This window comes from Mirounga leonina, unplaced genomic scaffold (genome assembly GCF_011800145.1).
Source record: "Mirounga leonina isolate KUSES-001 unplaced genomic scaffold, KU_Mleo_1.0 Mir_99, whole genome shotgun sequence".
NCBI classification, from domain to species: domain Eukaryota; kingdom Metazoa; phylum Chordata; class Mammalia; order Carnivora; family Phocidae; genus Mirounga; species Mirounga leonina.
The window spans coordinates 5,896,022-5,917,294 of record NW_023270971.1 but is presented as its reverse complement, the minus strand read 5'-3'; the positions used below and the strand labels follow the sequence as shown (position 1 = coordinate 5,917,294).

At 57.3% G+C, this 21,273-nt stretch overlaps 1 protein-coding gene across 1 annotated transcript; it reads right to left on the bottom strand.

Moving 5' to 3' along the window:
* Positions 1-561: 561 nt before the first annotated feature.
* LOC118006828 (sodium-dependent proline transporter) lies at positions 562-18,583 on the bottom strand. The gene is made up of 14 exons (XM_034999643.1): positions 18,454-18,583; positions 13,290-13,473; positions 11,555-11,686; positions 11,141-11,375; positions 10,547-10,685; positions 9,701-9,835; positions 8,554-8,657; positions 8,299-8,423; positions 7,499-7,611; positions 7,140-7,271; positions 6,615-6,714; positions 6,307-6,407; positions 5,600-5,767; positions 562-2,241 (listed from the first exon to the last, which is right to left on the bottom strand). Exons 1-14 carry the CDS (start codon positions 18,484-18,486, stop codon positions 2,032-2,034), a joined length of 1,911 nt encoding a protein of 636 aa, XP_034855534.1. The 5' UTR covers positions 18,487-18,583; the 3' UTR covers positions 562-2,031.
* Positions 18,584-21,273: the final 2,690 nt, after the last annotated feature.

The window sequence follows — 21,273 nt, the reverse complement described above, 5'->3', positions numbered from 1 at the left end:
TCCATCTAGAGCCCCAAACAAAGAGGGGCAGGAGGGGGCCTGGCCCTTTGTTAGGGGAAATTTATTAATATCCGAAATATGCGGCAGCCCTTTCTCTCCACCCGCAATCAAAGCCTTCCCGAACACCTGGGCCTCGCATTTGAAAGGCCCTAGGGCTCTTTTATGCGGCCAGGTCCTGCCAGGAGGGGGTGGGTAGCACCAGGAAATCCTTCCAGCCCCAGCTGCACCTGCTGGTAAGGCCGGAGAACAGCTGGGGCTGGGGAGGGGAGCTCAGCTGGGTAACCTTGAGCCAGTCTTCCCCTTGAAGGGCCTCAGTTTGTCCGTATACGTACCGGGGGCTGAGTGGCTTCCTCATCTTCACCGCCCTTCCTCAACATCCCCCGCCCCCCCCGCCACCGCCAGTGCCACAGAGAAATGGGACAGCAAGTGTCAGAAGCCAGGAGAGCCAAGCCTCAGTCCCCTCATCCGTCCTACAGAAGCTGGAAAACCCTGTGCTTGCCCACCCCCAGGTTCTCAGCAGTAAGGAGAAAGGGTAAGAAGGATGACCTCATTGGTGTTTATTAACAATAAACCAACAGAACATGGATGGGTTGGGGAGACAGCAGGAGAGAAAGAGGGCGCACAGGCCGGCCCAGCTGCATGAGGGTGCCCTGCCCCCCCCGGGGGGCACGTTTTCACGCTCCACCCTCATCTCTCAGGGAAGGAGGGACCCCAGGGCAGCCCCTCCCGTGCCTGGGACTGAAGACGCCAAGGCCTCTGGCCACAGGCCTGAGGTGTTGGCTGTCCTTGGCTCCCTGCCTCCATCCTCATGCCCGGGCCCAGCATCAGGACAGCCAGCCATGTGTGCGGACCACCTCCAAGCCTCTTAGTTGCCTTGGTGGGTCCACAGCCAAGGCCAGTCTCCCAGCAGTGCCTGGAGCTGGAGAAGACAGTGAGGGCCACCAGAGCAGGGAGAAGAGAATGGTGGGGCTTTGGGTCCTGACTACGAGCCCTCACTCCCACCTCTTCACTTGTGTCCTCTGTCCTAATCATTCCCAGGGCTCCCTACACGGGAGGGCACAGGGTCCAGTGAGGAAAGCTGTGGGCCCTTCTCAGAAGTGTGGGTCAAAATAAAATACATTAGTTTCTCTGGGGGAAAGAAAAGTGTGGGGACCTCCTCCTTTCCCCACCCCCACCCCCTCACTCAGGCCACCAGCCCCTCTTGCCTGCCCTCCACAGGCCTCCCACCTCCACCCCGTCCCCTCTAATCCACCCTGCACACTGACCTGATAGAGATTCTATCTAAAGCACGACCAGATCATGCAAACCCCTGCCCGCCCCTTGTCCCCTGCTCCCCCTCCCCCTCATGCGTCCTTCCCACCTGGACCCTGCTGTAATCTGGTAACACCTTGACCTCTGCCCTGGGCTTGGGGGGTGGGGCACAGGGGCTACACTGGGGCCTCCACACCCTGCCCTCCTCCTCCTCTCTCCCTCCCAACTTGCCCATCCTCCAGGGCCCTCAGACCCCACCTCCTTCAGGAAACCTGGCCCAGGCACAGGAGCCCACAGGGCTTTTCTCCCACTGCACTTGCTAACCCTCGAGGCCTGGGACCTTGGGGGCCTCGCCACGCCCTGAGCGTCCCTGCCCAGCTCGAGATTCTGGCTGTTTGAAATGTGTGGGGACAGACTTTCCTAGAAAAGAGTGGAGGAGCCTGGGCCCTGAACAGAGGAGAGAATGATGCCAACCGCCACATGAGAAAGGAAACTGGTTGGCCAGGCGGCCTGGGGTCCAGTGCCCTCCGCCATGTGACCTCGGGCAAGGCCCTCTCCCTGGCCTCAGTTCACCCATCTGCACGATGAGGACTGAGCTTTGAGTGGGTCTGTGTGCGTGTGGGGAGAAGGTAGACAGAGAGGAGAGGCCACAAGAAAGGACTTGCCCTGGGCACTGGCATCCCCGTGGCGCCCTGCCACGGCCTCGGGCCTCTCGGAACCCCACGGGGCACGGCTAGCCTTCGCAGCCGGGCAGGGCCTCCTGGCCCCCGGCCTCCCGCCTCACATCATAGACTCCTCCTCCTCAGCGATCTCGCGGTCCACCTCGATGGCCGTGTTCTCGAAGCTGGTGATGCCCCCGTACTTGCGCATGTGCACCATCAGTGGCTTGGGCGACTGGCTCCCCGCTAGCGTGGCCACGTACATGCCAGTCCGGTTCTCCTCCAGCGACGGGCCCCAGTCCATGGCCGGTCGGCTGGCCTGCTGGAGCCGCTGTGGCAGAGCAAGGACAGCGGTGAAAACGGGGGTGGCTGGCGCTCGTGGAGCGCTTCCTGCGGGTGGGCACCCCGCACAGACCTCACCACGTCACCTGTGTCAGCCCCAGCAACAATCCCGGGGCGTGGGGGGTGGGGAGGTCCCCAGGGGAATGAGTCACGTGCCCTGTGAGAGTCCTGCTTGGCCACTCACAAGCCGGGTGGCCTTTGGGCATGGGTTTTAGGCTTTCCATGCTTGGTTTCCCCCTCTGTCACTGGGGGATCGTGATGCCTTCGTAGGGTGATCAGCAGGCACTGAGATGGAGCACTTAGAGGGGTGCCGGGAACAGGCTAGGGTTACCTGCCAGCCAATCCAGGAGCCCACTCTGGGTCCTTTCCCCTAAATGCTGAGTCCTAAGCAGCGGGGAGCTTTGGGGAAGAGCCAGGAGCTGGGGGCACTGCAGCCGGGGTCGTCGCTGACCCTCCAGTGTCTCCCAGTTGGCCTCATTCTGACTCTGATGTCTGACCTTTCCTCCTCGAGCTCCAGTTTCCATGGAAGGAGGGAGGTGACTAAGGTAATGACTAAGTCTGGACTTTCTAGGGTTCCTCCCTTCCCAAACCACATTCCCAAAGCCCTATGCCTGCCCTGCGGGGAGAAGAGCCCCAGACCCCTGAAGGAGGATAGACAATCAACATTAAGTGGAGCCTACTAGGTGCAGATTCAAGGAGGATAATGTGTGCAGAGCCCTTAGCCTGGGACCCAGCATGGCTCCACACTCAAAGCGTGGTGACACTTACTGAACTGTTGTAGAGCATGTTACCCCCCTGCTCAGAAACCTGCCTGTGGCTTGTCATTTCACTTGGAATAAGACCCAAAGTGCCCACCACGGCCTCTATGTCCTGGGCCCTGTCTACCTACCTGACCTCAGCTCCTGCCACTCTCCTTCCACCCACACCCACTCTGATCCAGTCTTGCTGACCTTGCTGCCTTCAGACATGCCAGCACCCCCCCGCCTCAGGACCTTTGCACTGATTGTCCTTCTGCCTGGAATGCTCTCCCCTTAGATATCTATATCGATCACCTTGTTGGTTCGGTCAGGTGTCTGTCACCCCCTCAGAGGTCTTCCCGGCCACCCTGGCCAAAATACTTTCCCATCATTCTCTATTCCTAAACTTTGCCTTTGTTTTAGTTTTTTAAATTATTTTTAAAATATAGCACTTACTACTACCTTTGTGTATTTGTTTATTGTCTATCTCCCACATTAAAATCCAAGCTCCCTGAGAGCAAGCACTTAGATTCGTTCCCAGCTGAACACTAGAGCCTAGACCAATGCTTCTCAACCTGAGTACTCCGGACATTTTGGCTGGAGAGTCCGTGTGTAAGAGCTCTCTGCACACTGAGGGGGGTTTAACAGCATCCCAGCTCTCTTCCCACTGGAAGCCAGTACCACCCGCTGTGCACACCATTCTATTATGACAAGCAAAATGCCTCCAGATGCTACCAAATGGCCTCCGAGAGCAAAATCACCCCCGTGAGAATCCCCGGTGTGGAACAAAACATTCACCATGTTCCAGCTCTGTGCTAAGTGTGGGCTTCTTCGATCCTTACAGCGTCCTTGTGAGGGGGCATTAGGCCTTTCACCCTCCACCCCCACAGATATTATCTGGAAGTCAAGTTCAGCAAGGTTAGTCAACTTGGCCAAGGTCACACAGGTGACAAGTGGCGATGCTGGGATTTGACTCCAGGCAGTCTGACTCCATCCTAAACTTTTAAAATACTCTGTTTTTCTGCCCTTCACGGTTCTGACAACACTGATGAGCTTCTTTTCTTCTCACAGCAAGCCTTAGGGGAAGGATCACTGTCCTCACTTTAAGGACAGAGAAAAGCAAGGTTCAGAGAGGTGCATTAACTGCTTAGGGTCACACAGCTGGCAAAAGGCAGACCCCAATTCTTCCTAGGGTGTCAGTGCTGGAAGCCCTGGTCTCTGAAGGTCTCCAGAGCCGGGCAAGGACTCCTCTGCAGTGCTCCCCACCCAACAACACGGCCCTGGGCCTGGCGGTTGGCGGCTGTGGCAGCAGGGCAAGAGGGAAGCGTAGCAAGTCTTGGGAACCATGAACTTCCAGGGGGCTGGAGCCCTCTACCCTGAGCAACCCTGCTCTCCTCCTTTCCTTTGCAGACACCTTGGCTCTCAAGCAAGGAGACGCATTTCCTTTAGCAGCAAGGTGGGGCTCCCGAGGTTGAGAGCAGGCCAGGGGTTTGCCCCCAGGCACACACACAGCAGTGGCTGGACCCCGGGACTGCCCCTGCGGGCTGGTGCTGTGGCCACAACCCACTTCTGCTGGGGAAAGGCTCTGAGACTTTCCAGGGGCAGATATGAGGGTGGGATGAGGGACAGCTGAGGGCACAGTGCAGCTGTATGGGGAGTGGGGGCAGCAGGGTGATGGCAAGCGGGCTGGGGGCAGTGGTTGGAGGGGCGCAGGAGGCTTGATTTGTAGCCGATTCCAGTGGTATAAATATTCCCACCAAGATCGATTTCAAACCAGCTCACAACATCCCTGAAAATTTAACAATTAGCTATCATGAGACAGTACCAGCTGGCTCCAGCATAGTCCTGATGGGATCTATGGGGTATGGGTTGGGGTCCCTAGGCTCTCTCCAGACCCTAGCAGGCTCACTCAGCTCTGCTCTCTATGACAACCTCCCCCAACCAGAGGGACTCCACACGCATGGCCTCAGAAGTGCAGAGAGTGCAGTGAGGCTCAGAGAGGGCCAGAACATTGCAGTGGTCACCTAGCTTCACCGCACACTCACTGGTCCACTCCCCTCTTCTGAGACCTGCAGATCCCCATGCCCAAACAGCTTGCATTCTCTGTGTTTTCTGGATCTCTTCACAAAGCCTGGCGTGGGCAGGGCTCCCACCATCAGTGCATTCCCAGGTCACCCATGGGCTGCAGCCCACCCTCGGGGTCTCTCAATCTTGCCTTCTGACCCTGAGTTCCCATAGGGAAGCTTTGGGCCGGTGACCAGAGTTCCAGTCCTGACCCCTGCCTGACTCACAGTAGGATCCTGGGCCATTCCCTTGTCCTCTCCCCGAGATATGTGGGCATTGGCCAACATCGGTGGTCTTGGGATTGTGCTCCCCCACCCCCAGAGGCCCCGCATGGTGCCAGGGGCCACAGGGGAGGACCCTAAGCCCCCTGAGCCTGCCTCACCCCCAGCAGGTCTGAGAGGATTCATAGCTCAGGCTACTGGTTGGAAAAGCTTGTGAGGCCCTGGGTAAGGTGCTGGCGCAGATGTTTTCTGTTCTAGCAGGTGGGCCCAGGGCAGGGCCCCAGGGCAGGAAGGCCAGGGGCAGACAAGGGCCAGGCAGACTTACCTCCCAGAGCGAGCCCTCCTCCCGAAGCACAGCCACCAACATGCCGGCTGGGATCATGAGGCAGGACAGCAGGCCCATCAGGATGCCCAGCAGCTCTGCCCAGGCTGGGAAACGGTAGCTGCCATACTCTGAGGGCTGGTACTTGACGATGCTATACACCAGCAGGGCCTGCAGGTGGGGGCCCCAGCATCTCAGTGGGCTTTGGGCAGGCCCCAGGGCTTAGAACAGCCCAGGTCTGAGCTACCTGAAGGCCTGAAAGAGCCCAGCCCAGAGCTACCCAGTGTCAGAGACAACCCAGTCCTAAGCTGTATAGAACCTGAGATGGTCCATCCTTGGAGCCTTTGTGAGGCCTGAGACAGCCCAGCTCTGAAGCACCCAGTTCTTGAGATAGCCTGTGCCTGAACTCCAACTCCAAGGCCCAGAAAGCACAGACATGCACCAACACACCAGTCTAAAGCCCCAGCCCTAAGGCCCTGGCGCCTGGGAAAGCCCCCCTCATTTTGCTAACAACACGCGGGGCTAGGCCCAGCACAGCTACAAAAGCTGGGGGCATCGAGGCAGGGGGGAGTAGACCCAGATCCTGGTGCCCACCCACCCCTCAGCCCGGACAGAGGTCCACTCTGGGCCAGAGCAGCCTTCCAGACTGAATGCCCAGAGGGGGACCCTACTCTCAGCCCTGGGCCCCATCCCTCCTTCCCACCAGTTACCAGGAGCGTGGCCGGGGACAAGAACAGCCAGCAGGCCCTGAAGTAGAGGCCCGGCTGGAAGCCCAGCATCATGTGGATGTCCCGGCAGAACCTCTGGATGCCTGCGCAGGGGAGGGGAGGGGAGGAGAATGGCCCCACCAGCAGCCCCCCCCCCCCCCAAGCACCAGCAGCCCCTTCCCCCTCCACGCCACTGCCCCCACTGGAGACCCTGGCCCTTGGGACCCGGGACCCAGTGCAGGGGGGCTCCAGAGTAGACTCCCATCCTCCCACGGGGGGAGCCTCACTCCCTCTCGCACGGCCCCTCTCACCGTACACCCGGGTGACGGCCAGGCACGTGGTGATCACCACCACCATGAGCCCGAAGCTGGCGCTGTAGTCGTCCAGAAGCACCAGCCAATACATGCCTCCCTAGAACACAAGCCACAGCTCTGGGGTTCCCTCACCCCAGTCTTGCTCCCTAGTGCGAGCCCAGGCCAGCGGTGACAGCAAGACGATGACCGTGTGACCGCGGCCCACCTGCCGAGCCCTTTACACACATCATCTTATTGGAGCCTCACCACAATCCTAGATGTAGACCCCATTTTATTGGTGGGAACACAGGCTGAGGAAGGGGAAGCCCCTTGTCCTGAGGTCATCTGGCAAGTGGGAGAGCCGGGCTTGAAGTCAGGACTCTGGGCCAGAGGCCAGGCTGCCCTTGGGCAGAGGGCCTGGGTTGGGCTAGCTTCCTCCCGAAGAGGAAGAAGCAGGTAGCCCAGGGGGCAGTCACGGATACTGCTGCAGGCGCCCGGCCTCGCCTCCCCCGCTGGCTGCCCCCCACCCCCCGCAGCACTCACGTCGGTGGTGAGGACCAGCCCCATCAGGTACATGGCCACGCAGATGAGCCCCGAGAACACAGCCTTCTTGGGCCGCAGGTAGTAAGGGAACTCGTCGGTCACAGCTGTCACGATGGTCTCCAGGAAGGCAAACTGGGGGGAGGGGAGGGTCGGGTCGGAGTTCTGCCTCCACCACACACACATACACACGTGCACGGACACACACGCTCACACAGAGACACACCCCACACAGATAGACACACATCACACACACACACAGCTACGTCATACACACAGACACGTCGCAGATGGACACACGCACGCACACATCGCACACACCCCCCCCCCACAAGGTGCCCGCTGACACAGACAAGGCTCACCTGGCTATCCAAGCCAAGAGTCAGCAGCATAAAGAAGAAAAGGAAGGACCAGAAGGGCGACAGAGGCAGCATGGTCATGGCCTGTGGGTAGACGACAAAGGCCAGGCCGGGGCCTGGGCCAAGGGCACAAAGGGTCAGCAGCCTGGGGCCCGAGGCAGGCCCCCACAGGCACACTCAAACACACATGGTCGCTTCCACCCACGTGGGCACACTAGTTAAGCGAAACGCAGAGATGCACCCTAACTGCACACTTCCGACACTTAACTCCTAGGACCCCGGCCAGTAAACGCTGTCGGTGCTCAATGAACACAGGTGGACAAAATAAATGAATTAATAATGAGTACAGGAGGAAACACAAGACTCGGTATAAGGCCTCATTTGAATGCACTTATGTGCACCATCATTCACACAGGCAACCCCACCAACGCATACGTGGACACGTCCACCAGCACAAACACTGCTTCGCATCATCATTTGAACCCTCAGTTCACTTGCATAAGACATCGCTACACGGGAAATGACTCATTACAAGCAAGGCAAGTTACTAAGATGTGACAAAACCTAAGACAATGTCGTACACACATTCATTTATCTCCGGACACACTCCGTTGCCCTCCCACCCCCTTTGCACTTGGACACCCAGAGACCAGTTAAGATACGTTCATTTGTGTGGGCGCCCATTCACACACTCACGGGATGTAGCCATCCACAACCTTGCTGGTGCACACGTATGTTCCCTCGCCCGGCCCCGGCAGTCCCCAACACGCACCCTCACCCCCAGGGCTGGCCCGCCTGCCCACCTGCTTTGGCTACTTGGTCCACGGGCACACCCAGCTCCTGAGACATGTAGCCCAGCACAGAGAAGATGGCGAAGCCAGCCAGGATGCTGGTGATGGCGTTGCCCAGAGTGACGATAAAGGTGTCTCTGCCGGGGGACGTCCGGGCACACAGGTCCAGGCCAGAGCAAGCTGGCCCCGCCCCCAGCCCACAGGGCCTGCCCTGGCCGGCCACTCTCCTCCCTACTTGGGCCGCGGGGTCTGGGAGGCTGCACTCACCTGTAGATGTTCTGGTGAAACGTGTTATAGGAGGCAAAGGTGAGGAGACCCCCAAAGCCCACACCCAGGGAGTAGAAGATCTGAAGAGCAGCCTCGATCCACACCTGTGGCAGGGAAGGATGCAGATGGAGAGCAAAGAGAAGGGCTGGCACGCCGTGGCCCTGTCCAGAGGGCCACGGAAAGAGGAGGGAGGAGGTGGGGCGGGAGCGAGTCCACAGGTCCAGCTGACGGCGTGGTGAAGGGCGTGACTCAAAATGACATGGGCCGGGGCAAACCCTGTTCTAGCACTTCCACGGGGGACTCGGGTAAGTCCATTTCCCTCTCTGGGCCTCAATTTCCCCATCCAGGATCTAGATGATGGCTAAGCTTGGTCCAATTCTGAAGGAAGTAGTGTCTTATGTGAATTTCCAGTAGATCCATATTGACAACAAGCCCATGGAACCCCTGGAGTTGGAGGGGCCTGGATTTGATTCCACCTGCCCCGCTTTGCGGCTGTATGGCCTTCGCAAGGCCACATCGCCTCTCTGAGCCTAGGGTCCCCCCTCTGTAATGCAGGGATAAGAACAGTAGCTCCCTTATAGGGTGGTGGTAAGGTTTAATGACTGCATCCATGCCAAGTGCAGGGTCAGCCCGTTGGCAGTTAATAAGTAAGAAATGTTAGCTGTCGGCACCACTGTTTCCATCATTACCTAATGCCCTCCTTGGGGTTTGGAGTCAGACAGATCTGGGTTGGAATTCCAGCTCTGCCACCCCCTAGCTGTGTGATCTTAAGCTTATCATTCTTTCAGGCCTCAGTTTCTTCATCTGTAAAATGGGAGAATAATGTCTACCCTTTTCTAAGATTTATTTTTTTAGTAATCTCTACACCCAATGTGGGGCTCAAACTCATGACCTCAAGATCAGGAGTCGCACACTCCTCTGACTGAGCCAGCCAGGTGCCCCAGAATAATGTCTACTTTGTAGGACAGTGAAGAACAAGAAACGAAAAAGACATACAGTGCAGAGCACAGTGCAGAGCACAGTACTGGGGGCCCACCACAGGGAGGATTCCTACCCATTGCCCCTTTTTCCCCAGGGAGCCCTCCTCCTTCTACTCTCTGGCTCAGGCCTGACCCCTCCCTCTGCACCGCAGCCCCAAGGACCTCACCTTGGAAGACAACAGATGGTGAAACTGGGGGGTGAGATAGAACTGGATGCCCTTCCAGGCCCCTGGGAGGGTGACTCCTCGGACCAGCAGCATGAGCAGGATGAGGTAGGGGAACGTGGCCGTGAAATACACCACCTGAGAGTGATAAGTGGGGATGGAAGGCCGAGGTGACCTTCCTTCTATCCTGTTCCTCTTCCAGAATTCCCCATCTTACCTAACTCGCAAGCTGAGAACAGCCACCATCCATGATGCTTCTCTTTCCCTCCCTGCCTCCCTCCCTCTGCACATGGATCCCTCTTTAAAGTCCTGTCACTGCTTCTCAAAGCATCCCCAACCCATCCACCCTTTCCAGCTCTGCTGTGCCCTGCTCCAGGCCACCCTTGGCCCTTGCCTGGAGGCCTTGCCTAGGGTTGATGAGACTCTCCCCCTCCATGTGTCCACTCCCCTTGCCCCCAGCCCATGCAACCCACCCTGTGTGGTCATCCGCCACTGCACATTCCCAAAGCCCCCACCACCCTGAGTCATAGACCCACCTTCCAAGCATTCAACAAACACCCGAGAAGCCTCTTCAAAGTGCCAAGCACTCTGTTAGGATACAAACTTGAGTAACAGGTCCTGTCCTTGGCAAGTTTCCGGTCTGGTGAACCAGCCTGACCACCATCCATCCTCACCTCCAAATCTTCCTCCAGGCAGTGCCTCCGACCCCCACCCCCCACTCCTACCCCCAACCTCTTCCCTGTCGACGTTTATTCATCCTCTCAGACTCAGTCCATGCCCTAGCTGCCTCCTCCAGGAAACCCTCACCCCTCCCAGCCCCTCAGGCCTCTAGGACCTCCCGGGCCTCACCTTGCCCGAGGACTTCACGCCCTTGAGGATACAGAGGAACACGATGACCCAGGCCAGCAGCAGACAGAGGCAGAGGTTCCAGCGGATCTCCCCGGGACTGCCAATGCCCCGGCTGCCTTGGATGTGGAGGACATAGCGGCTGTGGGAGAGGAAGATTTGAGTGTCCTCTGGTCAGCCCGCCACACTCCGTGGGCATGGGGTAAAGCTGTGGCCAGCAAGGTTACTATTATTGGTGTCAGCAGCATCTCGATTATCAGCTGGCGTTTACCCAGCATGATTATCCAATAGGCTGGGGTGCAACTTATACCTTCCTTCCCTTAATCCTCACAACGACCCTCAGAATGCTATTCCCATACCCACTTCAAAGATAAAGCACCGGAAGCCCAGTACATTGTGTAAGGTCACACAGCTGGTCAGTGAAGAGCTGGAATTAGAACCCGGGGTCCACCTAACACCAGCACCTGGACTCGGCCTTCCAGGTGCACGCTGAGCCCCCTGGGGACCCTGGCACATTCCTGCCCCCAGTCCCCCCCCACCCCATCCCCAGCAGCTCGGGGCCCTCCCAGACAGCTGCTGGGCTGGCAGTGGCCTGACCTCCAGTACTCTTCGCTGGGGCTGACGGTGCTGGTGAGGTTGAGGGGCAGGGCCCCATTGCCATCCTTGGAGCCTCTGTGCTCAAGGCAGAGGTCCGTGTTCCACCAGTTGCCACAGTGCTCCCAGGGCAGGTTGCTGGTGAGGGAGGCGAAGAGGTAGAAGAGGACGTAGGCGATGATCATGTTGTAGTAGATGGCCACCAGGCCTACGATGAGCAACATGGCGGCGCCGGCACCTGGGCGTGGGGGAGAGGGGGCTGCCCTCAGGTCAAGCCTTCTGCAGGCCAGGCTGTGTGGCCCTGGAAGCCATCCCCTGTCTGGGCTTCACTTCCCTCTTCCTAGAGGCTGGGTCATGGAGGACAACCTCCCTGCCTCCCCCCGGGCCCAGGCCCCTGCCGGGACTATGAGGCCTCACCTTTGAAGAGGGGGCTGATTTTCCAGACGGCCAGGGGTCCCAGGCTGGAGAACTGGCCCAGAGAGAGCTCGAGGAAGAAGAGGGGGATGCCACAGATGGCCAGCATGAGGAAGTAGGGCACGAGGAAGGCGCCTGTGCGGACGAGGTGGGCAGTCAGGGGAAGGTCTCAGGTGGGTCGGCTCCCCTAAAGCCCAGCTCCAGCCCCGCCCCTCTCCTGATGGCAGACACCTGCAACCCCACGGAGCACTTCTCCTGTGGATGGACCAGATCACAGAGGGCTACAGGGGCTCGTGGGGCTTTACCCTCCTCTGCAGCCCCAGTGCCCAGAGCAGGGCTGGGCTCAGAGCAAACACTGAGTGACTGAAGGAATATGAGTGAATTCCCTGCCAAAGAAAGCGCAAACTCCTCAGTAGGAAATGAACGTGCTCGGGATCTGGCCCCAATAGACCTCCCCCTGTCCTCTCTGCCATGCCACCTTAGGGGCTTCTGGCTGCCACCAGTGGTCGCATGTGCCCAATACCTCTCCCCATTTGCTTCCCCTATTGACAGGCAGCTCCTTTAGAAGACTGCCCCCCACGACAGGGCTCTGGAAGGGCTGTCAGTCACACCCGCCGCCCCACCCCCACCCCCACAGGGGCCGGGCTCCCAAGGCGGGCCGGTTAGAGACCTTCCCTGCCGTTGCATATGGCCGCACCCAGAGAGCGCAGCTCTGAGGATGAAGTCATTGTAGAGTTGTCTGTGGCCACCCGCCACCCAACTGCAAGGAGGGAGCCGGTCCCAGGAGAAAATGAGGTCAGCACCCAGAGAGAAACAGAATTGGGAGCCAGGGAAAGGGAGAGTCCACAGAACTGTGGCCATTATGGAGTTCCTAGAGCGTCAGACCCCAGCTCCAGTCCCACGCTTCCCGGTCACGGCCATTCATCTTGTCCTCGCCTCATCCCCTCCTGTTTGGATTTCTGCCACTCTGCCAATAGGTGCCTCTTCCATGAGTTTGGCAGAGACGGGAGGAGGCTTCGAGGGTGGGTAGGAGCACACTGGCTCTGGGGCAGGTCGTCCTGGAGGTGGAATGTTGGGTCGGCCAGCGGGCGACCTTGGACAAGGAACCTGGCCTCTCCAAGCCCCGGCTGTCACATCAGGACAACCGTGCCCGCCCAGGAGGGCTGTCATCAGGGTTAAATGCCTGGGGCTGGCAGAGGGTAGGTGCTCAACGCCAGCTATTGTTAATGAGACTCAGAACAGTCACTTGATGGTGAAGCACGGACAACAGAGGATTTATTTAAGATAGGATGGGCTTCGTGTTTGTAGTCTGAACGGAAGGAACCAGGAGAGGAGGACAGATCGAAGATTCACAAGCGGGAAGGACTGGTGGGTGGGGGGAGGAGGGCGGGTGGGAGAACTGTGAGAGCACAGTGATCGCTGCCAGGTGGGTACAGCCTGCTGTCATGAAGCAGAGGCAGCTTCTCTGCCCATCACTCAGGGCCCGGGAAGGGCCCAGGCTTCAGGGGAGAGGTGAGGAGGTATCCACCCTGGGCATGAGAGGAGGAGGAGGGGTTTGGGTGATGAAAAAACACAAGGCAGAGAGAGCTCACTTCTCCCAGCTCCATGTCACTGCTTTCGGTGAATCCTGCTCAAGGCCACATAGGAGATGGTGGCCAAAGCCACTGAAAACCTCACTCCACCCCAAGTCTTGGCCTACAAGCCTAGACGCCCCTCCAGCAGGCCCTCCGGCCCCTACCTCCTCCGTTCGTGTAGGCCCGGTAGGGGAAACGCCAGACATTGCCCAGGCCCACGCAGTAGCCAATGCAGGACAGCAGGAAATCCAGCTTGCCTGTCCAGTTCCCCCGGTCGGCGGCGAAATCCATGTCCAGGTCTACATCACCCTGGTCACTGGGGGTCATCAGCAGGTCTGGGGTAATGGGCTGCCGGTAGAAGAGACCAAAGAGGTGAGGCCAGGTTGGAACTGTGATACAGCCCCACCCCACCCCCAAAATAAGAAGATGAAATCAAACAGGGCTGAATGCAAAGATACTCTAGGTTGAGAAAATCAACTGCTCTTAGCTGGGCTAATATGTCATTTGCAGGAGCTCCTTGGGGTGGCTGGTCACTACAAATTTATGAGGCCAGCAGGGTGGCTCAGGCGCTAAGAAAGCCACCTCGAGCTTAGTTCGGTTGACAGAGAGGTCAAATCGAGGGATGGTCCTAGGTTGATGATGACAACGATGATGATCTTAATAATAGTTACCATGTCTTGAGCTCTTACTGTGTGCTCAGTGCACTAAACGTTTTGCCTGATTTCATTCTCAAAGCCTCTGAGCTAAGTACTTGTCTAAGTTCTGTTTCAATCACGAGGACCACAGAGGCTCAGAGAGGGGTCATGACATAGCCGCGGTTTTAGAAGGCTGGCTGGTGGAGAGCTAGCTCTCACGCCCAGCGCTTCCCAGCACTGAAGCCCGTGTCTTCAACCTCCGGTGCTGGCCTTTGCTACTCCGTTCCGGACACCGCATTTTAAGAAAGACACAGATAGCTCGGAGCATGTCTACAGGGCAGATGGCCAGAAAGGACGGTGTTCAGGAGAAACAGTGACAGGAGGACAGGGGAAGAAGTGGGGGCCCTCAGCACAGAAAGAAGAGGACTTGGAGGGAACACGGCCTCCCCCGAGGGAGGAATTCGACTTATGCTCTCGTGGCTCAAGGAGGCCTATGGAGGACTGTGAATTTTAGTTCATGAGCAGGAAGAGGCTACTGAGTTCGGATCTGTCTCACAGAAGTCATAACCTTCTTGTCCCTGCAGGAGAGAGGCAGGCACAGAGGGGAGCGGCAGCCAGCTGTCCCTAAGATCCCTGCCTGCGATTCAAGGAGGGTGGGGAAGTCCACTGGGCCTTTTCCCTCCAGCCTGGGGCTGGGAAATGGAGGCCCTTCCCCAGCTGCTTGAAATGCTGGCTGGGGGTAATGAGCTGGTGGCCCAAGCTGAGGGCCTGCAATGAAACTCAAAGATACCAGGCTAACTATCTAAAATTCAGAGAGCATAAATAAATAAAATCTTTAAAAAAAAAAAAAAGGGCACTTGGGTGGTTCAGTTGGTTAAGCGGCTGCCTTTGCCTCAGGTCATGATCCTGGAGTCCTGGGATTGAGTCCCGCATGGGGCTCCCTGCTCAGTGGGGATTCTGCTTCTCCCTCTGACCCTCCCCCCATCATGCTCTCTCTCTCTCAAATAAATAAATAAAATCTTTAAATAAATAAATAAAATAAAATTCAGAGAGCAGTTCCCCCAAAGTGTCTCCTGGAATGGGTCAGAAGAAAGGGGCAGCCATGCCCTTCCCACTTGCCTCTGAAATTCACACCCATAACAGAGAAGGACGGAGCTGCAAAGAAGGCCAATTGTCCAATAACATCATGGTTCTGAGGGAGGAGAAAGGACCCCCTGCTTCTGCTGAGGAATGGTTGTGGGAAAACAGTGATACCTCGACTGGGAGTCAGGAGATTACAATTCTAGTCCCAGGTCTGTGCCACTTCAGGGTGTGACTTGAGGAAAGAGTTTTCTGAGCCCCAGTTTCCCCATCTCTACACTGAGGGGATTGAATAAATCGGTGTTTCCAAAAAACACAGCCCTTGGGATGCTCATGGGTGCTCAGTGTAAGAAAAGGATTCTTGAGTCAAAGAAGTTTGGGGAACACTGGGTTAACACAAAGCAAAATAGTTTTCTTTGCTGCAGGACTTGTCAGATCCTTTAATGCACCAATAACCCACTGCGACTGACTAGAATAGACAGTATTCTGCAATTCTATTTAAGAAAAGGATTTTAAGAAGCTAGCATGCTGAGATTTACTGAGAGAAATGTAGGTGTATCTGTTAGCCTTCTGGCTCTAATGGTCTGTGAGGCAAGCTTCACCAGAGACTCCCCTGGAGACACTCGCAGTGGTTGAAGACCAGATCGGGTCCTAGCACGGGGACTTGGTAATTGTCTACTGGCCAGATATTTTTTCCCCCTAAAATTGCCCTTCCTGACACCAGCCAAGTAGGTGTCTACACACAAATTGGGTGGTGACAGAGGAGGCTCTGCAGGGGATTTGTCCTATGAGCATTGCCGGGATAAAGACGGTGAAAGGAGACTGCAGGTGTCATAGGACTGGAGGTGTCTGGGTGCAGTGACAGGGTCGAGGCAACGGGTTTGGGGGGGCAGGATGGGGGTAACAGTCTTGGGTTGGCTCCCAGGGACAGTGGCGACCATGGTAACGATCCTGCCTGAGGCTGGCTATTGGCCAGAGGGGCAGTGGTAACAAGGACAACCTGGCATAATTATGGGTGAGGGCAATGCTGGCGATAATGAACGTGAACAAGCCGCTTTTCCAGTAATTGGGCTTGCGGTGATCTCAGACATGCTGGGCTGAGGATAGTAGCAGCCCCTGGACCTCTCTGAAACCCGCACCCGCCCTCTGATGCCCCTTTCCACAAGGTTCCTCCCCAGCTGGGTGAGCATCGGCCCTCTGGAATCACTCCCTGCCAGGTGAGCTCCAGGAGGGATGGAGGAGCCGCCAGTTAACACTGGCCCCTGCTATGGGGTAGTGTGGCAGGCTGGTCACCCCGTGAGCGCCCCCAGCCCTGTTCAGGCCAGCTGGCAGGAGGGCCCAGTAATGAGGTTCCTCTGATCCCTCCTGAGAAGCTGCTGCCCTTTCTCTGCTCACAGAGCAGTCCCGGCTCTCTGTTTCCATGGTGACAGGAGTTCCAAGAGCAGGATGCTGCCAGCTCTCCTGTCCCCCTCCTCCCCCCAATCAGAGGGAAGCCTGCTCTTGCTCGAGGGACAGGGGATTGGGTCCTCCAAAGATGAGCCAATCCCAAGACCACCTGGAGCCCCCAACCCCACCATGGGGTGAATCCCAGGAGGCTGGCACAGAGAGGATGTGACTGGCTGGGAGACAAGTAACCAAATCAATGGGGCAGGGTTGGAAGCTTAATGAGTCGCTTCACACTTGGGTCTGGGTGTGAAGATCCCACCCCCGATTCCCCCACTGCCTATCCCGACTCACGCAGGAACATCATACTGAGTTTGCCAGACCTGCACCCCCTCTTTTAGGGACCAACAGATGTAGGTCCCCACCAGCAGTGGCAGGTGCTGGAAGAGGTTAGCCTGCCCCAAGCCAAGACTCTCATACCTTCTTCAGGTATACCGGATGAGAGAGACAATAGAAATCTGGAGTCCAGCTTCATCACTGTGCAGATGAGGAAACTGAGTTTCAAGGAGGGGAAGGGCTGAGCCCAAGGTCAAATAGCAAGTTAAGGGCAGAGCAAGACCAGAATCCACACCCCTGACTTTCAGCCCAGTGTTCATCTCTAACAATGCTGCTCCTTTGCCGATACCCGGCATTTCCTCCCTCCCTGCCCCCTTCACTTGAGACCAAGGGAGAGGACACTGAGGCCAGGTGGCCCCACCCCTGCCCTGTTGGCCCTAGGTCACTCAGCCCATATTTAGGAAAGCAGCAAGCTGCATCCTCCATGTCTGTTTTCTCCTTGTCTATAAAGTAGGGATAACAAGACCTAGCCCCTAGAATTTTTGAGGATTACATGAGATAAGGCTTTACAGAACATGGCTATTTACACACTGTATGGCCCTGTGGCAGTGAGGGGCAGGAGCTCTTGTGGGGAGAGAAAAGAAAGAGGAGAGACTAGGAGAATGGGAAAGAATGGTGGGCAGGACCCAAGAAGACCCAAGAGACCCACAAATGGCCCCAAGAAGTCATTCACGTCAGTAAATAAAAAAGACCCACTTATCACAACGGTTCCACGCCCAGCTGCACAGGGGCAGAAGGCTTGAATGGGGGTGTGGGGGGGTCAGTGACACCAGCCCCTGTGAGTTCTCTCTCCCATTTATACATCTACCAGCCCCTGTGGGGTCACCACATACCCCAAACCCCACTCAGGGGCCTGCTTTGGTGCCTTGATACTGGAGCTGGATCGGCAAATGACAGTCCAGGTTAGAGAATGGACTTGCCCAAAGTCACAGGGTAGGTGGCATCTGCAGAAAGAGTGCCCAGGAGTTCTGACTCCTTGGCTAGGAATTCTACTTTTAAGCCAAAAGCAAGAAACCTTGACCCAATACTCTCCCTTCCCGCACCCCCACAGGCTACTTGGCTGGGAGGTCTAACTAACCCCACAGGAGAAGTGGGGAGGGGCTGCGATCTCAGCCCAGGGATCCAAAAACACAGATTTGTCCCCCTCTCTCATGCCAGCTTCCACCCTACCCCCATATCCCTTGGGTCTCCTATTTCCTTCCTCCTTGCCTTTGCCTCCGGTCAACCCTGCTGATGGAGTCTTAGCAGGGAAGCTAAAGGTGGTGGGGAGGAAGCAGGTGGTGGCCCCCCGCAGGGCAAAAGCCCCGGCATGAAAGGCAGCGTCCCCGCTGGTTCTCGGAGGCTGCTTCAGTGTAGAGCGCACGGATGAGGACCAGGGCGGCTCCCGGCCCCCCACCCCCCCGAAATTAGTCCAGCTCAAGGCTGGCGCTCAGCTATTCTAACACCCCCAACCCCAATCAGCCGCTGGGGGAAACGGGTGGGGGACTGGGAAGGGGCGGGCGCCTGGCCCCAGCCACCCCTACCCCATGCCTCCTGGGGTTGCACACACCTGTTCGAAGGACCTGGCCAAATGAACCCCAGCCCCATCACACAACACCCCGACCCCGGCATGGGGAAGGCCATGTCGCCACCCGACAAGCCCCCCACCCCCCACCCCCGCCGCAGGCTGTGACCCCGCCCCTCCTTGCAACCTAGCTCAGCCCGGCCTCCCCAGGAGCCCCAGCCGGTCCAGGTGCCCTCTCCGACCCTCCCGGGGCCTGGATGGGGCGGGCCTCTGCACCCCCAGGTCAGGTGTGCCCCCGCCCCCGTGTGCGCCCCCGTCCTCCTGCCCTACCTTGCGCTGGTGAGCTCCCTGGAGCTTCTTCATCTTGGAGGGCGGGTTGCGGGGCTTCCCGGCTTGGCTTCCCCTGAGAGCAGAGAGCGAGCGAGGGAGCCGAGATCGCGCCGCCGGCAGGCCGCCGCGACTTTGCCTCGGCGGCTCCCGCGCACCGGCTTGGGGTGGGGGGCGCGGGCGCGGGCGCAGGCGCTGCGGTCTGTCGGCTGCGGGCGTGGGGCGCGGGGCGCGGGGCGCGGGGCGCGGGCCGGGCGCTGCGAACGCCCGAGCCTGAGGAGGGTGCACCGCTGCGCCCGCGGAGACACCCAGACAGACAGGCTGACGGACCGACAGCCGGGGGATGAGCGCGCCCCCGCACGCAGAGCTGCGGATTGGAGGGGCCCCGAGCGCGGGAGGAGGGGGTCCGCGACGGAAACCCTCGGAGCTCTGGGGTCCTCGGCCACCGTCTCCTGCGTGACCTTGGGCAAGTGACCTCCCTTTCCCCAGTGGGCGAGGAGAGAGGCAGGCCACGTGCGTGAGCACTAAGGGCCGGGTCCTGGGTTTCAGCGATCGAGTGCCTCCTTTGCTGTGTGACCTTGCCCCGTTACTTAAGCTCGCTGCGCTTTTCCAGATGAAAGATGCCTTTTCATCTGGAAAATGGGGATAAGAATCTTACCCCCCTTACAGTGATGTGAGGAATCCAGGGAGATTGTGCATAGAAAACATGTAGTACAGGGCCTGGCACATAGTAGGGGCTCAGCTGACACTTACTGACTGACTGTGAGTTGCCCACTCCTGCCACAAAAGGAACAGCCGACATGAATCGGATATGTATTCAGTCGTCCAATCTACCAATATTTATTATGCCAGATCCTGGGCTAGGTCTTATTGTCTCAACACAGTGACCTGGAGAGACAGATGGCATCATCCCTATTTTACAGATGAGGAAACTAAGTTCCTCACTCAAGGTCACAGAGCTTGTGAGTGACACCAGTGACAGAGTCAGGCCCCATGGACCTTCTAGGTGGTCTGGAACATTTCTCCTTTTGCTGAGATGAAAGAGATACAGGGAGGTTTGGGCAAGAATAGACAGAGCAAGCGTCACCGTGTTGTTGTGATGGCTTGTGACTTAGATCAGAGCACCTGGGTTCCTCTCCACCAGCAGTATGACCTTAGGAATGTTATCATTTCACGTCTCCAAAATGAGCCATCAGCGACGCCGTGCCTGACCGACCTCTCAGGACCTTGTGAGGGTTCGTGTGAGCTTGTGACTAGGAGGGGAAATTATTAGCTACAGTGTTCATACCCACTGGTCTGGTATATGCTAGTGGACCTGGCATGTGCATTGTCGATCATGTCCCTTTCACTCACAAGTGTCCCAGTTCAGACACTAAATCATACCGTTGCCCTACCATTAACCAACATGGGGAAGTCTTCGGGGAGAGTGAGGATAAGGGCCTGCTGCCTCTCATACCCCTGGAGCCTGGAAGGAGGCAAGAAGGGTTTAAATCGAAGCACAGGCCCGGGAAAAGGGCCTGGCTGGGTCCTGGGCCCACCTCTCCTCCCGAGGTCCCACCCAGCTGCTCCTTTATTTAAGTCTGGCCTCAAAGGGCAGGCCAGGGGCTCTCCAGATGCAGGAGGAAGGAGCCCTTTGGGCATGAAGGTGAAGGGAAGGAACATTCATGAAACCCTACTGTGTTCATTGGATAAAGGCTTATATCCAACATCTGTTTTATAACTCTTTCCAGCAGCCTGAGAAGACAGGTTTGGGCATCCCCAGTTGCACCTGAGGGAAGGGTCTCAGAGGAGTGAAATCATATACCTAAGGTCACACAGAGCGCGGAATCTCTGGGCTTTGGAGAGGGCAAAAGCCCGTGGCTCCCGAATCCAAGAAGTCCCGGGCAGGAACCACCCCCCTGCCCCTCCCCCAGGGCCTGTCACCACTTCTCTTACCGGACAGGGTGCAGCTTTGCTGAACAACCCCGTCATTAGACACGTGGGTTTCATTAGACCCTATGGAAGGTCCAGAGAACCACAGGAAGAGGGAATAGAGGTGAGGCATTGGCTCAAGAGTCCTGGAAGACTGGCCTCTTTATGGCGCCTTCCCAGTTGCACCTGCTTCCCCCAGATTCAGCCCTGGGAGGAGCCAGCCTTGGGGTCGTGGGAGGGAATAGGACTGGATCTTTTTTTTTTTTTTTTTAAGATTTTATTTATTTATTTGTCAGAGAGAGAGAGAACAAGCAGGGAGAGCGCAGGCAGAGGGAGAGGGAGAAGCAGGTTCTCCACTGAGCACAAAGCCCAATGTGGGACTCGATCCCAGGACCCGAGGATCATGACCTGAGCCGGAGGCAGACGCTTAACTGACTGAGCCACCCCGGAGTCCCAGGACTGGATCTTTACTTTAGCCTTCCTCAAGCAAACATATCATGGGGTGACCACTGAACATCAGTGGCAGTCACTGGGGCTGTGAGTGCAAATGGGTCCAGGCTCATACTTTTCAGATGGGGAAACTGAGGCCCAGAAAAGGCAGGACTAAACAAAAAAAGAAGGAGAAGAAGAAGAAGGAGAAGGAGAAGAAGAAGAAGAAGAAGAAGAAGAAGAAGAAGAAGAAGAAGAAGAAGAAGAAGAAGGAGAAGAAGAAGGGGAAGAAGGGGAAGAAGGGGAAGAAGAGGAAGAAGAAAGAAGGAGAAGGAGAAGAAGAAGAAGAAAGAAGAAGAAGGAGAAGAAGGAGAAGGAGAAGAGAAGGAGAAGGAGGAGGAGGAGGAGGAGGAGAAGGAGAAGGAGAAGGAGAAGGAGAAGAAGAAGAAGAAGAAGAAGAAGAAGAAGAAGAAGAAGAAGAAG

Excerpts from the sequence above, each read along its gene's own strand:
- LOC118006828 (XM_034999643.1), bottom strand. The coding sequence starts at position 18,486 with ATGAAGAAGCTCCAGGGAGCTCACCAGCGCAAG. Across the intron at positions 8,658-9,700 it reads ACCATCTGTTGTCTTCCAAG|GTGTGGATCGAGGCTGCTCT; the intron begins GTGAGGTCCTTG and ends TCCCTGCCACAG. Across the intron at positions 8,424-8,553 it reads TTTCACCAGAACATCTACAG|AGACACCTTTATCGTCACTC; the intron begins GTGAGTGCAGCC and ends GTCCCCCGGCAG.